Below are 19,285 nucleotides of genomic sequence, written 5' to 3' on the forward strand. Positions count from 1 at the left end.
CGAAGGATGATACGATGTATCTGGAGGTTGGTTGGGTGGTAGGTGAGGACCAGTGGGGTTCTGTCCTGGTGGCGATTGGAGGAGCGGCGTTCAAGGGGCAGAGGTGCGGGAAGTGGAGGAGATGCGGTGGAGAGCATCGTCAACCACGTCAGACGGGAAATTGCGGTCTTTGAAGAAGGAGACCATCTGGGTTGTTCAGTATTGGAATTGGTCCTCCTGGGAGCAGATGCGGCGGAGGCAAAGGAATTGGGAATATGGGATAGCGTTTTTACAGGGGGCAGGGTGGGAGGAGGTGTAATCTAGGTAGCTGTGGGAGTCGGTCGGTTCATAGTCAATGTCCGTGTTGAGTCGGTTGCCCAAGATAGAAATGGAGAGGTCTAGGAAGGGGAGGGAGGAGTCTGAGACGGTCCAGATAAATTTGAGGTCGGGGTGGAAGGTGTTAGTAAAGTGGATGAACTGATCAACCTTCTTATGGGAGCACGAGGTAGCGCCAATGCAATCATCGATGTAGCGGAGCAAAAGGTGGGGGGTGGTGCCAGTGTAGCCGCACCAACCAACCCAACAGTCCCGTGGTTGAACACTAACTCCCCCTCCCACTCCACCAAGGACATGCAGATCCTTGGCCTTCTCCATCGCCAGACCATGGCAACATGACGCCTGGAGGAAGAGCGCCTCATCTTCCGTCTAGGAACCCTCCAATCACAAGGGACGAATGCAGATTTCTCCAGCTTCATTTCCCCTCCCCCCACCTTATCTCAGTCCCAACCCTCGGACTCAGCACTGCCTTCTTGACCTGGAATCTTCTTCCCGACCTCTACGCCCCTACCCCCTCTCTGGCCTATCACCCTCACCTTAACCTTCTTCCACCTATCACATTCCCAACGCCCCTCCCCCAAGTCCCTCCTCCTTTAGCCTGCTTGGCACACCTTCCTCATTCCTGAAGGGCTTATGCCCGAAACGTCGATTCTCCTGCTCCTTGGATGCTGCCTGACCTGCTGCGCTTTTCCAGCAACACATTTTTCAGCTCTGATCTCCAGCATCTGCAGTCCTCACTTTCTCCTATATTATAGGAGGGAAACGATTGCACTAAAGATACAGAGGAGATTTACCAGCACGTTGCTAGGGTTGGACAGTTTTAATTATGAAGATTAGATTAGATAATGGGGGATGTGTTCTTTGGAGCAGACGAGTTTGAGAGATGACATGACAAAGATGTATAAAAATGAGGGGCATCAGGTAGATGAGGAGACCTTTCTCCTCAGTGGAGAGATCAATGACCAGGGAGCATTAGGTTGAAGATGAAAGACAGGAGATTTATGGGGATGTGAGGAAAAGAGGTGAGGAAAAGAGGTGAGTGGGAATCGTGAGCTCTCTAGCTGAAAGGGTGGTAGAGGGCAGAAACCCTTAAAACACTCAGGTAGTATTTAGGTATGATCTTGCGATGCCAAAGCATGAAAGGCTATATTCTATGCCATAGATCTGACTCTTCCAGCCAAGTACCACTGATTCTCCATCTCTCACACACATTGAAATCTCGTCTTCTTCATGGCTTGTTTGAAGCTCAATACAAGCTTGGGAAACAGCACCCTCTGTCCATTAGGTACTCTGCAGCCCTCTAGCCTTAGAGAGGTTAACAACCTCAGACTTTAACCAATATCCCCATTTTCTCTTGGAAGAATTGGTGTAGATGTAAGCTTGTAATTAGTGTAAGACTGATCTATGGATTCAGAGTCACTGGGGTGGTCCACAAACAGTTGTAGTAAAATCAATAATACTCAAATTTAGGAGCAAGTCAATCAAATTTATTAAATCAAAAGCTTTTGGGAGGGGCAGTGTGATTCTGACCCTAACCATGGGACTTAAGCACACCATGTCTCCCCAAACAACATGTACAGCTGTCTTTATATTTGAGTTCTGTTTTTATTCTCCTTCCAAAATGAGCAAATAAAGACTGATGCAAAATATCTGTTCAACTCCTCTGCCATTTCCTTGATCCTAAAAACAGTACCCCCACACTCATTCGCTAATGTTCACTTTGACCATGCTTTTATATTCCTCACTAATTGAATTTCAACATTACACTTAACAACAGCAGTGTGTACTATCTACTATCACAATCACCTGATGAAGGAGCGTCGCTCCGAAAGCTAGTGTGCTTCCAATTAAACCTGTTGGACTATAACCTGGTGTTGTGTGATTTTTAACTTTGTACACCCCAGTCCAACACCGGCATCTCCGAATCATATCTACAGAGTGGTGGTGATGAAGGGAGTGGATGTTTGTCGGTGTGGTGTCAATCAATTTTTCTCTGCCTGTTATTGTAGTAGTCCTCCTTTGCTGGATTCTGAATTTATCTCAGTCTTCAGGGCGATCACTGACTTTTGCATCTTTACATGCTTCTCCTTTCAACTTAATACTCTTTATTTCCTTGGTTAGCCATGGTTGGTCTACCCCTCTGTCTTACCTGCTTACTGGGATATACTTTTGCTGAGAATCATGATTTACCTCATACGCCTGCCACTTCTTGCTTATCATCTTTCCAGCTAATTTTCCCATCCAATCCATTTTAGCTAACTATCCTCATTTCAGCTGAAAATGTGTTGCTGGAAAAGTGCAGCAGGTCAGGCAGCATCCAGGGAACAGGAGAATCGACGTTTCGGGCATAAGCCCTTCTTCAGGAAGGGCTTATGCCCGAAACGTCGATTCTCCTGTTCCCTGGATGCTGCCTGACCTGCTGCGCTTTTCCAGCAACACATTTTCAGCTCTGATCTCCAGCATCTGCAGACCTCACTTTATCCTCATTTCAGTCTAATTACTCAAACTAAATATTAAATTGTCATGTTATGTGCACAACTTCTTCAGGGATCTTTTACTGAGGTCATTTATTAAATATGCCTCATCACCCATTGCCAGGTTTATGATAGCCTGTTCCCTGGTTGGCTCCATGACATATTGCTCCAAGAAATACTCTCATGCACTCATAGCTACACTTTCTAACTTGATTAACCCAATCAACTTGAAGATTAAAGTCACTCATAATTATAGCTCTATCTTTTTACATGCTTCTATGGCTTTTTTTTTCTTTTATTCACTGATGGGACTTGGGTGTCGTTAGCTCGCAAGCACTTTTATTGCCTGTTGCTAGCTGCTCTTAAAGCTGATGGTGGATTGCAGTGGTTCAACAGGGCAGTTATGTGCTGCAGATTGATCCGTAATGCGCTTAAGGAGGGAAGTCCAGGATTTTGACCCAGCAACAGTGAAAAATGGTCATGTATTTCCAAGTCAGGATGGTGAATGCCTTGGAGGGTAACTTGCAGTTTGTTGTCTTCCATATATCTGCTGACCTCGTCCTTCAAGATGAAAGTGGTTCTGAGCTTGGAAGGTGCTGTTCAAGGATCTTTGGTGAATTTCAGCTTCACATTTAACAGCAGCAGTGTGTACACAGCACTGAAGAAGAGTGTGGATGTTTGTGGATGTGTTGCCAATCAAGTGGGTTGCTTTGCCCTAGATGGTGTCAAGCTTCTGAGTGTTGTTAAGAGCTGCACTCATCCAGTAGTCCCAGCCTTGTGACTTGCTTTTGTAGCCACTATTTTTATGGCAAATCAGTTGGGTTTCAGGTCAATGGTAATCCACAGAATGTGGGATTCATTGATGGTAACACTACTGAATGTCCAAGAGTGGTGGTTATTGTTTCTTATTGGAGGTAGTCATTGGCTGGCATTTCTGTTCCATGCACGTTACTTGCCATGTGTCAGCCCAAACCTGAATATTGAACACAGACTGCTTCAGTATGAGGAGTCACAAATGGTGCTGAACATTGTGCACTCATTGGTGAACATTCCCACTTCTGACCTGATGATGGAAGGAAGTCTTTGATGAAGTAGCTGTAAATGGTTCGTCCTAAGACACTACCCTGAGGAACTCCTATAGAGATGCCCTGGAACTGAGATTAGTGACCTCCAACAAGCACAATCATCTTCCTATATGCCAGGTACAATTCCAGCCAAATGTTTGCCCCTGTATCACATTTCTATCCACTCCTACAGTGAGGATACTGATTTGGGGGCTAAAACACTATTCCTGTCAATATCTTCTTTTTCTTTTTAAAATTTCCACCCAAATGGACTCCAAACCTAGATTCTCTCCACCCCAACTGTCTTCATTTCATCTTATTAATAGTGCTATCCAACCACCTTTTCCTTCCATTCTGTCTTTCCAAAATTCCACTTCTGATCTCCTTAATCGTATCACTATAATGACTGCAGCATCAGATCCTTTTACCTTGATTTGCATTGCCAGTTCTTCTAATTTACTCTGAAAGTTTTGTGTATTAAGATACCAAGCCTTTAAACTTGCCTTCTTGCCATTAAATACTTGGATGAGCACTTGAAATGACTATGGATCAAATACTGGAAAGTAGGACTAGCAGATTTAGAGAAGGTTTTTTTGATGCAAACTCAATGAGCCTCTTGTGCACTGTATAATTCTGCGAATCTTTAATCATCCTAATGGTCCTGTTTGCTTCCTGTCCTTGATTACCAGTTTTTTGTATTTTACTGTTCTTTCTTTTACAACTGTCCTTGTTTATTTTTTATTACATTACCGACAGTGTGGAAACAGGCCCTTCGGCCCAACAAGTCCACACCAACCCGCCGAAGAGCAACTCACCCAGACCCATTCCCCTATATTTACCCCTGCACCTAACAGTATGGGCAATTTAGCATGGCCAATTCACCTAACCTGCACATCTTTGGACTAAGGGAGGAAACCGGAGCACTCACGCAGACACAGGGAGAATGTGCAAACTCCACACAGGCAGTTGCCCGAGGCTGGAATCGAATGTGGGACCCTAGCACCGTGAGGCAGCAGTGCTAAGCACTGAGCCACCGTGTCGCCTGTGTCACTCTGGTGAGTTTCCCATATCCCTGCCATTCTAAATTCAACTTGCTCCAGCCACATTAGCAAATTTGCGCCCTACGTTTTCAGCTCTGGCCCTGTCTAGATGTAACCCACCCAGTTTGTATTGCACTTACCTCCACCAGAACCCGTCTCAATATCCCAGGAATCTGATTGTCCCCCCCACCCCAACCTCTTGCACAATCTTTCTAGCCACACATTCAATCGATACCTTATTTCAACTGACTAGCACATGGCATAGGCAGTAATCCTGAAATCACCGCCTTTGAGATTCTACATTCCAATTGAGTTCTAGCTCTATGTCTGGCTTTTAGCACCTCATCCTATTTTATAAACCTGTCATTGATATCAATGTGTAGCATGACCACTGACTGTCCACTCTCTCCTTCTTGACCTCAGCACCAGAGCAGCAATACACCATCCTGAAGTCTTGTTTGCAGCTACAGAAACATCTAGCTATTATCCTTACAATTGATTCCCCAGACTATTGCAATCTCTCACTTTTTTTCTCTTCACCCGTGCAGTACAGCCAACTGCTGTGCAAAGAATTTGGATGTTACTCATTTCCCCTGGAAAGCTATTGTCCCCCTGCCAATAGTATCCAAAGTAGCATTCTGTTGTTTTGCAAAGGAATGGCAATGGGAATCTCTGCATTGTTCACTTTGTCCTCTTATTCTGGCCAGTGGCTACCCAACCCTCTCTTCTTGTGGAATCTTAACCTGCGGTATTACCATCTCTACTGTTCTGTATATGCTATCCACAATTCTCTCAGTTTCATGGACGCTCCAGTGTCCCCAGTCAACAATCCAGCTCAAAGCCAAATTCTAAGAGCAGCAGTTGGAGTTCTTTCCTACACACGTGCTAACATGGTTTTATTCGGAGAAAAGTTTAGCTTGTGCACCTTCCAGACCAGGAGTTAAGACTTTTTCAACATTAAGTAACCTGCAAACTTCTAAGCTCTCCGTTTTGTGATTTGGAGATGCCGGTGTTTGACTGGAGTGTACAAAGTTTAAAAAAAAATCACACAACACCAAGTTATAGTCCAACAGGTTAAATTGAAGCACACTAGCTTTTGGAGCGCCGCTCCTTCATTAGGTGGTTGCGTGATTTTTAACTCCGTTCTGTGAGTATTCAGTAAGTGGACTTCACAATTCACAGGAAAGAACTGGGAAGAATCTAAGTTGAACTTAAATATTTGATATAGAGGAACAATCTCTACGGATGCGAATCACTAGTGTGTTGGTATTCAAAAATGGATTGCTGAATTTAAGATTTTTGTCTGAATGTGTTTTATATCTCAACCTTGTTTTCTGTTTTTGCCTTTACATAACATTTTTGCTCTGTTATTAACTAAACTTTGTAGATTTTTGTGACTTTGTTTCAGTAAATGTATACCACATTTAAAACAAAATGATCAAGCTAGATTTCATTCTGGGATATGACTTGGTCTAATAATACCATCACATAGAATCACAATACTAAAAATAAATACTGACTTTCTCAAACAAGTGTATTTTCTTAATCACCAAAGAAATATCAGAAAATAGATTACTTTCTGGCTACTTGTGCATTTACTGGCATTTACTTTGTCTCAACAATGCAGAAGGTCTCAACCAAAAAAAAAGTCAGACCTTAGCTTAATGATTTATTGGCTAACATAAATTTGGGGAATAATAGAATCAAATCCTGCTGGGGAAAACAAAGCATTACAATATTACAGCAATATTAATTTACTTGGCACAGTTAACACTTGTACTTCTGAATTTCTATCCATACAAAAAAAATTGATAAATACCAGAAAAATTGGTACTTTTGCACACAGCACATTAAATATCCACTTAAATCAGTAAAAGTATTTCAAAAAATTGCAGCACTTTTCACCACCAGATCATAAATATGGAACCAAATCTGGTGGTGTCATTTACAGAGTCAATGATAGCATAACAACTGCATCATTCATAACAACTAATCTATTTAAAAACTGATTGCATTAATTAGGAGAAAATATAAACAACTTCTAGAATTAAAATTAAAGTAGACTTTAGAAAAAAAAACTAAAATCTTCACTGATGGCTAGTCTATACACTTAAATGAGCAATTGTTCATACTGTGAAAAATGACTTGCCATTTTTTTCAAAAAGCTTTTAATGAGGCCAAAGATCAGCTCTGATCTTGCTGAATGGCTCAGTAGGTTAAAGGTGCTTCATAGACCACTTGTTCATTCTTTTTCATTTCTATGCCTAAAAAGTCATCAGTGGGGGTCAAATAAATGAGAAAACAAACTGAATATGACTTATTTGGTCAAAGTGAATCAATACCTAGACATTTATACCTACACAACATAAAAGTCCCATATGCTTGCAAACTACATACCTTCTGACTCAGTGACCATCATCTCAAAATATGTATAGCACATACAAACAATTATTTGTATTCTAAATACAATGCTTCAGGTTATGGTGGCAGGTTTTCAATAAATGTATACTAGAAAATTGTGATGCACAGACGTTAATCAATTGATTGAACAAATGTTACCAAGATTCTGTTTACATCAAGAAGCTAAAGAAAGAATAAACCATGACTAAAAGATGCAACTCGATAAAACTGTCAAAGGTTAGTATACAAGCTAATGGAACCGTTCCAACTGTTTTTAAACAAAATCTGAATAGTCAAATGAGTAGAGAATACAGCTCTTAAAAACACAGTTGCATCAAACAAGAATTGCAAGCAGGATTCTGAATTGCTTAATGTTGATTTCAATAATTGTACCTTACAAATATTAATAACTTCTTTGGTTAAACCATCACAAAGAAGAATTTTTAAAATGTACATAAAATTACAGATCTTCCAACAAAGTGTTTTGTTAACAATATGCAGATCAATGGAGTGAATGATTATCTGGAGTATGCAGGAACAGAGTGGAGGTTAAAAATCAGATCAGCTATAATCTTAATGCTTTGAGCCTGCTGTATCAATCATTAAGTTGTCTACTCTTGTTTCTTGCCAGTCATGAGGAATTCAAAAATGCTCTAGGTGTGCAATAAAACTGCATCTACCTGTATCACTTATATCAATGTTAATTATAAATTGCTCATTATTTGGTCACTCCAGGCAGAAGAAATCAATGCTGAGAAAAAAAACCTCAAATTTTCACTTAAGTACATACCGTGGTGTTCTTCCAGAAAGAGGTTTGCGGGTAGCTCTGAAGATGACATAACTGGTTATAACAGAGAACATTCCCCATGTGGAGAGAAAGCGCCACCAGTAAAGTTTTACTGTGAAATATAAAGGAACAATCCACATCTGCAGCAGGGTGACCAGCTGTCAAAGAAAATACATAAGTCCATTATGAGCATTTATTAAACAAAGTTAGTATATCCAGTTTACTTTCATAGCTTGGCAAATTATCCATTTAATGACCCAGTTTTATCATGGCATGAATTTGTTGTAAACCATGCCACAATTAGAATTTGCTATTCATGTTAAAGATATTCAGGATTTCAAAAGTCTGAAAAAATAAAATTACAGAAAATCTATTAACCAAATCTCACTATCATACTGATGGCTTGCTAGTATAATGTGATTACATTACAACTACAGTTTGAAAAACTGTTCCTTACTTGGCTCATTGATGATTTACCATCTAAATGAATCAGGTGTGGTTGAAAACATAAGAAGCATTTAAACACTATGCAGTAATGCTATCATTATTGTAATGTAAATACATTTGCACTTTGGTTTGGATACAAATAGTGATCAGAAAAACTGGTATTTTTGGGCAAGGGCTTTTTCGTGTTCATCTTAATTTAGTAAGTTGGAGTCAATCTACACCCAGGTCAGAATATGAATCTAATGGTGATGTAACCCTTGCCTAAAAATTCCAGTTTTTTATCTTCATTAAATAATTTTTTTATCCAAATCAAAGCACAAAATGTATTTAGATTACAATATTAGCATTGCTGTATAGTGTGGATGTGTCTTTTGTATTTTCAACATAATTTGATTCATTTAGATCAATGAGCCAAGGAACTTTTTCTTAAAAACTGTAGTTGTAATGCAGTAATGTACTTGTGATTAATTGTAGCCTCACAACACCAATGTAGGAATAGATTTATTTCCAAAAAAGCGGCTATTAACTGGAAGAATAGGTAAACAACTTCTGAAATTAAATGTACTTATTTTGATCAAGATATACATTCTTATTCAGGAAAATTTCAAACTTTCCAAGCTTATTTCACTGGGTAAGTGAATTAGGTATCAATTTATTTCAACTGTGTGATGGAATACATTAACTTATGCAATGCTCTAAAATCCAGAAAAAGTGTTAATATGTATTTCTAGAACAATTAATGTGTTATGGATATGCTCTCTGCTGGACTGTGCAAAATTCAGTAGTCAGTTGATAAAATAAGACAGTTGTGCATCTGCACTCAATAGTATTGTTGCTGCTACAGTCAACATCTGGATATAGAAAAACACATAATCTACTTTATTGTTTAATGGCACCATTACCATCTGGATTATATTAGCACAAATTTTACTTATCCATACATCATATCCCATGGAATTTCCTGACAAATCAGACTGTTGCCCAAAGGCTAAATGTTTTTCTCATTAAAATGGCTTAAATGAGCTAAACAGGACCTGGACTCAAGCAAATCCGAAAGTGGGGGTCTAAATAATTAGATGGCAGCAGGACGTTTAATTTATCACTACTGATTTTTAGTCTGGCTTGTCTTGCAAATGAAGTTCATAAAGTTGACTGAATTTACAGTTTGGCGAGTATACAGACATAAATAACAGTTGCAATTCACATTTTTAATTGCTTTACGTTAAGTTTATAATATTTATTGTGGATGATTGGTAAGCCAATGGTTAAGGAGGAGAAAATTAGTTTTCTTTTACCACCAGCAGCTCATTCTGCAACTAATACAAAATTAGCTAGCAGGGATAATCAAACAGCATATATACTTTAAAAATTGATTGTTTTAAAAAAAGGTGGCAGTAAAACAAATAGTTCACAATTTTAAAAAATAAATCAAAGAATACTCAAATGTTTGTTTTACAATTACAATGCCCGAGTACCAAGTCTGCAAAATGCCTGGTCACATTTTGCCACGGGCCACACAATTTTACTACTGTACAGTTTTGCAATAACTTATGTTAAATGGCAGCAATTATTACGATCCAGAAAGGTCTCAGAATAAGATGGCATTCTCTCCCAATTTCCTTTCCAATAAGCAAGTCTGTTCTTTTTATTACCATTATTTCAAAACAAGAATGAATGCTTTTTTTTGGCAAATATCAATTGAAATTACTTGTTAAAATGAGGTGTTTTAAAAATGGACAACACATTTGATTGTGAAATGCCATGCTGTAACAGCAGATATTGCATCATTACAGCTAAAATAAGCTATCCATTAACTTCACAACAGCAACAAACATTAGATCCATTACACTAACTGAAATCTGAGTAACAAACTGCATACAAATTAAGATCCATGTTTCACACCATTATGATTACAGGTTTGTCTGCATCACAGCTGCACAAACCCAATCAAAATTTCCACAATATGAACAAGCTGTTCTATTAAAGCCATTAGTAATAATGGAACATAAAGAACCAATTCAGATCAAGTCATCTGTTAAGTTCAAACTTAGTTTGCGAACAGGTACATTTTCTTAACTTGCCTACAGCCACCTGACATCTGTATGCAGGCTTCAACAGGATCAATATTAACGTTTCTTATTACCAGAACATAGCTTTGTTAGATATTTATACTTGCAATTGAAAAGCAACAAGGAGATGGACAAAAGAAACATTTGGTGAATGTTCAGTTTGCTGTAGTCAAGATTTTAACATGTACAAACTGTGAAATTACAAGCTTTATTTAAACCAAGTAGCTAGAACTGTTACAAAATTGTTTATATACACAGACTTACAATATTTAATTTTAACTTTTGGTGAGGGATGACAAAGCTGGGTACAGTACCATGACGCAATATTTATCAATTCCAGATCAGGTGCAGCACAGGACAAAGCTCTGGCTAAACAGTCTGCCTCATCTCAAATTTATTATGATACCTTCTGCTGGTCTGAGCAACAAGACTGCTAAAAACTGGGAGAAACAATTGGTGTTTGCTTGTATATCAACAAAATGTAAATTTGAAGGCATAAGATTGAAAATGAAACTCACATTATATGATCTACAATGATGCTGTTTCCACTGGACTAGCACAATCTGAGCTATTACGAGGGTGGCAATAAGAATAAGCACCATTTCTGCATGCATAGCTTCATGTCCACGGTGTTTTGCATGTACCTTGGCATTATGCACTCTACAAAGGTTGCAAAAAAGTTGATATTGAATTGCATATTGCTTAAGAAAAGTAGCTGAACATTTCAAATTAATTAGGTAATATTCCAGTGAAGGCCTCTGTTTACAAAAAAGGATTAATTTTCTGTAATTTCTACAAAATGTTCATATCTACCTCAAAAGGACCCATGAAATTGGTCATGTTTATTCCTAATGTGGCTTCTCCTACACATTTTTCTTGAACAAGATCTTTCCACTGCTTGCTAAAATATTCAATCAACATTACTGTAATGCTTTCAACAGAAAAAAATATGATCTTTCACTATATAAAGCAAAATGTATCCAATTGGTTACATGACACGAACAGAAACAGATAACTCCCAGATTTACAATACCGGGGTTAATGTCTCGATTTTCATCAGGATAACTTGCCTCAAATAAATTTAAAACTTCCAAGAATTTAAAAAACCTGGAGACAAAAGAATTTGTCTTGTGACCTTATTATTTGACAGTACTTGAACTTCCAGTACTTTCTTACTTGGTGTTCAAGATGAAGAACTCTAATTGGGAATTAATTATTTTGTTTTGTACTATGCATCAAGCTCTCATATATTAAGTATAGGATAGAGTAGATGTAAACATTTCCTCTGTTGTAGCTCAACAATGTCCATTTTCACTAGTCTTATACAAACAGTTTCAATTTCTCACTTCAGCTAATTATACACTAGTTCTGTATTTTACCAACTTATGAAATTTGCTCAATAAGGCCCAAACATTATTTTACCTCTAACAGCAAGATACAATATAACAATTTACAATTACATCACTTTAAACAGAGTAAAAGACCCCAAATGCACTTCACAGGAATGTTATCAAACAAAATCTGACACTAAGTGATTCAGAATCATTAGTACAAGATTCTATAAATGTTAAGGCAGATGATCAAAAAATTGATTCATATCGAATCAGAGACACAAGTAGAGAGGGGACAGCAGTTTAGGTAAGGAACCTTAGAGCCTCAGCAGCTGAAGGCATGAATATCAGTGGTCAAGCAATTAAAATCATGAAATGCAAGGAGACAGAATTGGAGGGTAACATATCTGAGAAAATTGAGAGGCTGCAGAAAACTACAGATGTGTGGTGGGGCATGATGAAGTAATCTGAAAACAAATATAAGCACTAAAAAAACAAGGAACTACAAGGAATGTAGTTTAACTAACCCAGGGTGAAGGGGACTTGATCCTAGCGAGAAAATAGAGGGTGGAATATGGCAGACCAAGCAGATGAGAGATACTGAAACATAATGTAGCAATTATAACAATCAGAAATTAATAACAACCTGATGCCCATACAGTGTGCAGCAAAGAATGAATTATTCTGAAAGCAAATTTTATTTTCTACATGATGCAGCTGGCAAATTCAAACCTAACAATCAAAAAATGGCAACAGAATATTGTTACGTAACAACGTGCAGATTTTCCCATAAGGGAGAGGATAAGTGAGGAAACAGAAGTAATTGGATGACAATGGGCATAATGAAGTAGTCAGATATGAGGACAGAGGGGACAAGTGAGAGACAAGCAAGGTAGCCCAACAGAAACATTTGGCAAGGTGAACAGACAGCAAGCTGACTGACAAACCACCAAAACACTAGTGAATCATCCTAGTCCCTAGACAAAAAGTGAAACACTAAACTACTATTATGATCTTTGAATAACAGAAGCACTGAAAATCAATACAGAGTTTGCAAAAACATTTTCAAATCAATAAGAGTATCAGTATACCTTGGAATTTTAAAAAAAATCAAGGCTGGAGAAAGAACACAAAGGCTTAAATTAGTCAACAATTGATCAGAGTTGAAACAGATACTTCAGTCCAACTTGTTCATCCTGACCAGATATCCTAAACTGATATAATCCCATTTTCCAGCATTTGGCGTTTATCGCTCTAAACCACTCCTATTCACGTACCCATCCAGATGTCTTTTAAATATTGTAATTGTACCAGTTTCCACCATTTCCTCTGGCAGCTCACTCCATACATGCAGCACCTTCAGCATGAAATAATGTTACCCCTTAGGTCCTTTTAAAATCATGCCTCTCTCACCTTTAGCCTATGCCCTCTACATTTAGACTCCCCTAGCCTGGGAAAAAGATTTTGGCTTTTCACCCTATCCATGCCCCTCAGTTTTATAAAATTCTATAAGATCACCCCTTAGCCTCTGATGTTCCAGGGAATTCAGCTTTTCTCTATATCTCCAATCTTCCAATCCTTGTAAATCTTCTCTGAACCCTTTCGAGTTTCACAACATTTTTTCCTACTGTATAAGTCCTGCCCTAATTTGTCTTTCCAAAATGCAACACCTGCATTTAACTAAATGAAACTCCATTGCCACTCTGCTCATTAATCCAACTGATCAAGGACCCGTTGCATTTGGAGATAATCGTCTTCACTGGCCACTACACCAATTTTGGTGTTATCCGCAAACTTATTAATCCTACCTCCCATATTCACATCTAAATCATTTATAAATGTCAAAAGCAATGGAGCCAGCATCGGTCCTGGTGGCACACTGTTGGTCACAGGCCTCCAATCCGAAAAACAACCCTCCATTAGCACCCTCTGTCTCATTCCCTCAAGTCAATTTTGTATCCAATTGGCTAGCTCCTATTGGATTCCATTTGAACTAACTTTGCTAACCAGTCTATCATGCAGAACCTCGTCAAACAGCTTGATGAAGTCCAAACACATGTCGACTGCTCTGCCTTCATCAATCTTCTTCGCTACCTCTTCAAAAACTATCCAGTGAGACAAATCCCTACTCTCAAAGCCATGCCAACTATCCCTAATTTGCCTATCCAAATGCATGCAACTCTTGTCTCATTCCAACAAATTACCCCACCACTGACATCAGGCTCGCCAGTCTATTGTGGCCCAGCTTTTCCTTACCACCTTTCTGAAATAATGGCACCACATTAGCCAATCTCCAGTCTTCTGGCACCTCGCTTGTGGCTATCAATGACATAAATATCTCAGCAAGGGGCCCCAGCAATCTCTTCCCTGGCATCCCACAAAGGTCTGGGATACACCTGATCAGGTCCCAGAGATTTAGCCATCTTAATGCTGTAATATGGAAATCCTTCACAACATCACTATTTATTTCCCCAAGTTCTCTAGCTTCCATATCCTTCTCCAGAGTAAATACTCATGTGAAATACTCATTTAGTATCTCATCCATCTCCTCTGGTTCTACACATAGACGGCCGTTTAATCTTTAAGGGGCACTGATTCTCTCCCTAGTTACTCTTTTTCCCTTGATGTATTTGTAGAATCTCTGGATTTTCATTAACCCTATTTTCCAAAGACATCTCACGTCCCCCTTTTTCCCCCCCTCGAGTGCCTTCTTTTTCTTGACCAGAACCTCAGCTTTTCTAGTCATCCAGCATTCCTACACCTACCAGCTTGGCCTTTGCACAAAAACAGGAACAAACTCTGAACTCTCATTATCTCATTTTTAAAGATCTCCCACTTTCTAGCTGTCCCTTTACCTGTGAATAATCTCTCCCCATCAACTTTTGAAAGTTCTTGCCTAATACTGTCAAATTTGGTCTTAGTGCAATTTAGAACTTCAACTTTTAGATCAAGTCAATCTTCTACCATAACTGTTTAAAACTAGAATTATGATCACTGGCCCCAATGACACCTCAGTCACTTGTCCTGCCTTATTTCCCAAGCGAAGGTCAAATTTTGCACCTTCTCTAACAGGTGTATCCACATACTGAATCAGAAAATTTTGTACACACAAATTCCTGTCCATCCAAGCCCTAAACACTGCAGCAGTCCCAGTCTAAGTTAAAATCCCCTGCCATTAAAACTTTATTATTCTTACAGGTACCTGCAAGATTTTAAAAGATTTCTTATAACTAGAAATTTTCACTTGGGCTTTAAAGCAGGATGCACACTAATATTGCACTTGTGTAATATACTAAATTAGCTCCAATACAAGAAAAAAAGCTCTTTATAACATTTAAATTTTATGAAAGAAAATTACAGGTCATTCTGCTATGAAGTGTGTTTCGTTAATGTGAATTCACTAATAACATGATAGACGAGTTGGGGACACTTTCTAAAGCGTGAACTTTTAAAGCATCTATTGGTCATAATATGATTCCAGCCCTATTAGCTTAAATGGTGCTGCTATTGCACTATTTTCTTATAACATGGGATTGCACGAGAATGGAACAACCACATTATAGCCAAACTGACCATGTATTAATCACAGCATTGCTTACCTCCATTGGTCGTCATCTGAAGGAAATTTTAAGAGATCTATCTATGAACAAAAGAATTTGTTAGGTTTGCATAATATTCAGTGAAGTCATGACAGAATTCACAGTTTCACAAGATATTGACCATCTGTCTCTGTATCTGATGTACTTCAGTTATACATCTTATAAAACTATTAAGGTAACAATATGGAATTTTATGTTTTGGTTTTTAGTGCCAAGAGGAAAAGAAACCAAATTTGTTATGCATACCAATAGGAACAGAAATTTGTATTCCAATCAGCAATTTGTGCTATACAAGCACCTGAATGATAACTGTCTCCACAGAAACAAGGCAGGGAATTGGATTGGATTGGACACACAACAACATATCATTTAAGTACAAACTCTTGCTATTTTCAGGTTCAAATTATTACATCAGGGTTCCCCAAATTGTGGGTCACAACCCAAGATGCCCATTCTCTCAAGTAGCAGTAGTGACTGGAGAGAAGACTGCACAGTCCAGAGGCTCTGGCAAGGCCACCCTGGACCAACTGGACTAATGCTGCTAAAAGGCACAGGGTGGATGACAAGCCTTAAGTACCCTTTAACATCACTGCCCACTTTCAGAAGGTTCAGTACTTCAGCCTACAAGGGGCCTCCTTCACTTGAGGCCCTCTTCTCTCCCCTGCCTTCACTTTCCCCTTCCTCTCCCACCCTCTCTACATCTCCTCTGGTCACCAGTGTGCCCTCTCCCCTACCACCACTTCCTCATTGGTCCGAGCATTTAATACAGGGGTGGTCACTATGTTACACCTGTACATGACAATGACAAGGCCACATTTGGATTACTGTGCACATTTCTGGTCATCGTGCTAAAAGAAGGATTTAATTAAACAGGAAAGAATGCAAAAAAGATTTACAAGGATGTTACAGAGACTGAAAGATTTCAGGTTTTTTTTCCTTGGAGCATTAGAGGCTGATAGAGTGAACTTCCAGAGGTTTATGGATAAAGTGATTAGCCAAAGTCTTTTCCCCAAGGTAGGAGAGTCCACATAGGTTTAAGGTGAGAAGGGAACAATTCAAAAGGGACCTGAGGGACAACATTTTCACACAGATGATGTGCATATAGGATGAGCTACCAGAAGTGGGAGAATCAGAGAGTCATACAGCACAGAAACAGATTGCTGAGCCCAACCCATTCATGCCAAACAAGTTTCCCAGACTAAACCAGAACCACTTGCCTGTGCTTGGGCCCCTGTCCCTCTAAACATTTCCTATTCGTGCATCTATCGAAACGTCTTTTAAATGTCCTAACAGCACCTGCATCTACAACTTCGTCTGTCAGGTTAGAGGGAGACGGCCCAAACGTAAGCAAATCAGACTAGTACAGTTTGGGGAAACCTGGCCAGAATGGATCAGTTGGGCCGAAGGGTCTGTTTTGTGCTGTAGGACGCACCTCCCAACCTCCCCCTCCCACCTCTGCCCCATCACCCTCCCCCTTCTCCCTATCCCGACATCACCTCCACCCCCTGACACCCCTTCTCCCCCCCCGAGACCTGGAGGCTGACCCTCGCAGTGTCGGGGATGGGGGAACAGCAGGAGCACGCCGCTCCCGGGGCTCAGGCCCACAGTTACCTGCTGCTCCTCAATGTCCAGCTCCACCACCTGAGCCGCCACAACCGCCATCTCGAGCCACTGACTGAGGGGCGGGGCAGAGACACAGCGCCTGCGCACACACCGCCCACCGGCCGGGAGCCGGGCACGTTGTACGCACGGCGGAGGGGAGGGGGCGGGGACGGAGAAGGGGCGGAGAGAACTGGAAAGGAGGGGCGTGGCCGGATGGGCGGGGGCTGAGAACTGGACGGGTGGGGCGGGGACGGGTGGGGCGGGGCCGGGTGGGCCGGGGCGAAGACGACGGGAGGGGCGGGGCCGGGGGTGTGGCGATTTGGGAGGTGGAAAGGTTGGAGAGGGAGTGTGTGGGGAAGGATGTGACAGTGTTTGAGTTGGTGGATTGTTCTGCCAAATTGTCTGTACTGTGTAAACTAGGTTAGATTAGCCATGGTAATTGCCGGATTTTGGGGATAGGGTGGTCCTGGATGGGATGTTACTGGGAGGGTCAATGCTGACTCGATGTCCTGAATGGCCTGCATCACCACTGTAGGGATTCTGTGATTCTATTCCTTTGGGAACCAGGAATTATACCCATGTTTGACAAATTGTAAACCAAAACACTTTATTGATGATACTCACACTTCCACAGTCAGTTCCAGACTGGACCAGCTTTAAAGGGGCCGACCCCCAACTACATACAGAACACAACTGCCCCTTTATTTTAAAGTTCCCATTAATACACATTTCCCTCCACATTGTGGGTCAACCCACAGCAGCAGTTCAAGAAGATAGCTCACGACCACCTGTTATGGGTCAACTAGTACGAGCAATAAATGCTGGCCAGTGAGTGACACCCACATCCCACCAATAAAAAATATTATCAAGATTATCAAGTCCAAAAATGCGCAGGTTAGGTTGGTTAGCTATGCTAAATTGCCCCATTGTGTTCAGGGATGCGCAGGCGAGGTGGATTCGCCATGGGAAATGCAAGGTTACAGGGATACGGTAAAGGAATGTGATACTCTTTGGAGGGCTAGTATAAACTCTATGGGCCAAATGGCCTGCTTTGACACTGTAGGGATCGTATGATTCTGGGGGCTGATGAATGGCTTTTGCCCAAAACGTCAATTTTTTTGGTCCTCAGATGCTGCCTGACCTGCTGTGCATTTCCAGCACCACTCTAATCTTGACTCTAATCTCCAGCATCTGCAGTACCCACCTCCGCCTATCCTATGATCTGTACACGTTATAGCCAAACAATGGACGAACAGTCACTTCCCCTTTTCACAAGATGTTCTGTCCATAGACTACATTGACATGATTAGCCTGTTGGGTGATAACAGTTCCGAGAACACCATCTCCTCGTCTCGGGAGCCTATATACTGTAGTATCTTGAGCTTCCGTAAGCTCCTTTCTTCCACAGATATGTCCCTCTCTAAATAAAAGCAAATTACTGCAGATGCTGGAATCTGAAACCAAATGAGAAAATGCTGGAAAATATCAGCAGGTCTGGCAGCATCTGTAAGGAGAAAAAAGAGCTGACGTTTCGAGTCTAACTAACCCTTTGTCAGTTAGACTCGAAACGTCAGCTTTTTTCTCTCTTTACAAATGCTGCCAGATCTGCTGAGATTTTCCAGCATTTTCTCTTTTGGTTATGTCCCTCTCTGATTGGCTGTATTTGCCCTGTGATGTTGCTGTTGTATCTTCCCTGGATATGATCAATTCTGGATTGGAGACACATGACACTGTCAAACCCCTGATTCCATCTGGACCAGTCCTGTATTGTGAGGGACATGCCCCTGAGGTACGGTGACCAGCTGGTTCGCAGGTCTCCTCCAGACCAGTTCATCCTTAGTCTGTACCATTTGGGCCACCACTGCTACTACGATCCATTTTTCCACAGACATATAAATTCAGGCTAACATGATCTCTCCTCTTTGGAATACTCTCAGCCTTGAGATTCATGTCCTTGTGACCATTTATCCTTCTTGATTTTTTCATGGAGTTCATAGAATCACCATAGTGTGGAAGCAGGCCCTTCAGCCGAACTAGTCCACCTCGACCCAGACCCATTTCCCTACCCTATTATGCTTCATTTACCCCTGACTGATGCACCTAACCTACACAGCCCTGAACACTATGGGCAATTTAACATGGCCAATTCACCTAACC

The 19,285-nt window shown here is 40.5% G+C and overlaps 1 protein-coding gene across 4 annotated transcripts in view; it reads right to left on the reverse strand.

The window, feature by feature from the left end:
* The window catches only part of LOC122554803 (RING finger protein 175-like), a 52,168-nt gene extending 34,909 nt beyond the window's left edge, over window positions 1-17,259 (reverse strand). For 2 of the 4 annotated variants that reach the window (XM_043700185.1, XM_043700182.1), the window contains exons 1-4: window positions 17,138-17,253; window positions 15,527-15,567; window positions 11,115-11,256; window positions 8,084-8,238 (exon numbers count right to left, since the gene is read on the reverse strand). In XM_043700185.1, coding sequence (XP_043556120.1) covers window positions 8,084-8,238; window positions 11,115-11,256; window positions 15,527-15,567; window positions 17,138-17,188 — 389 coding nt within the window. In that variant the 5' untranslated portion in view covers window positions 17,189-17,253. Of the gene's footprint in view, window positions 1-8,083; window positions 8,239-11,114; window positions 11,257-13,018; window positions 13,044-15,526; window positions 15,568-17,137 lie in introns of all 4 variants that reach the window. The other 2 variants (XM_043700183.1, XM_043700184.1) reach the window with 2 other exon arrangements.
* Window positions 17,260-19,285: the final 2,026 nt, after the last annotated feature.

Source organism: Chiloscyllium plagiosum, chromosome 1 (genome assembly GCF_004010195.1).
Source record: "Chiloscyllium plagiosum isolate BGI_BamShark_2017 chromosome 1, ASM401019v2, whole genome shotgun sequence".
Classification (NCBI taxonomy): domain Eukaryota; kingdom Metazoa; phylum Chordata; class Chondrichthyes; order Orectolobiformes; family Hemiscylliidae; genus Chiloscyllium; species Chiloscyllium plagiosum.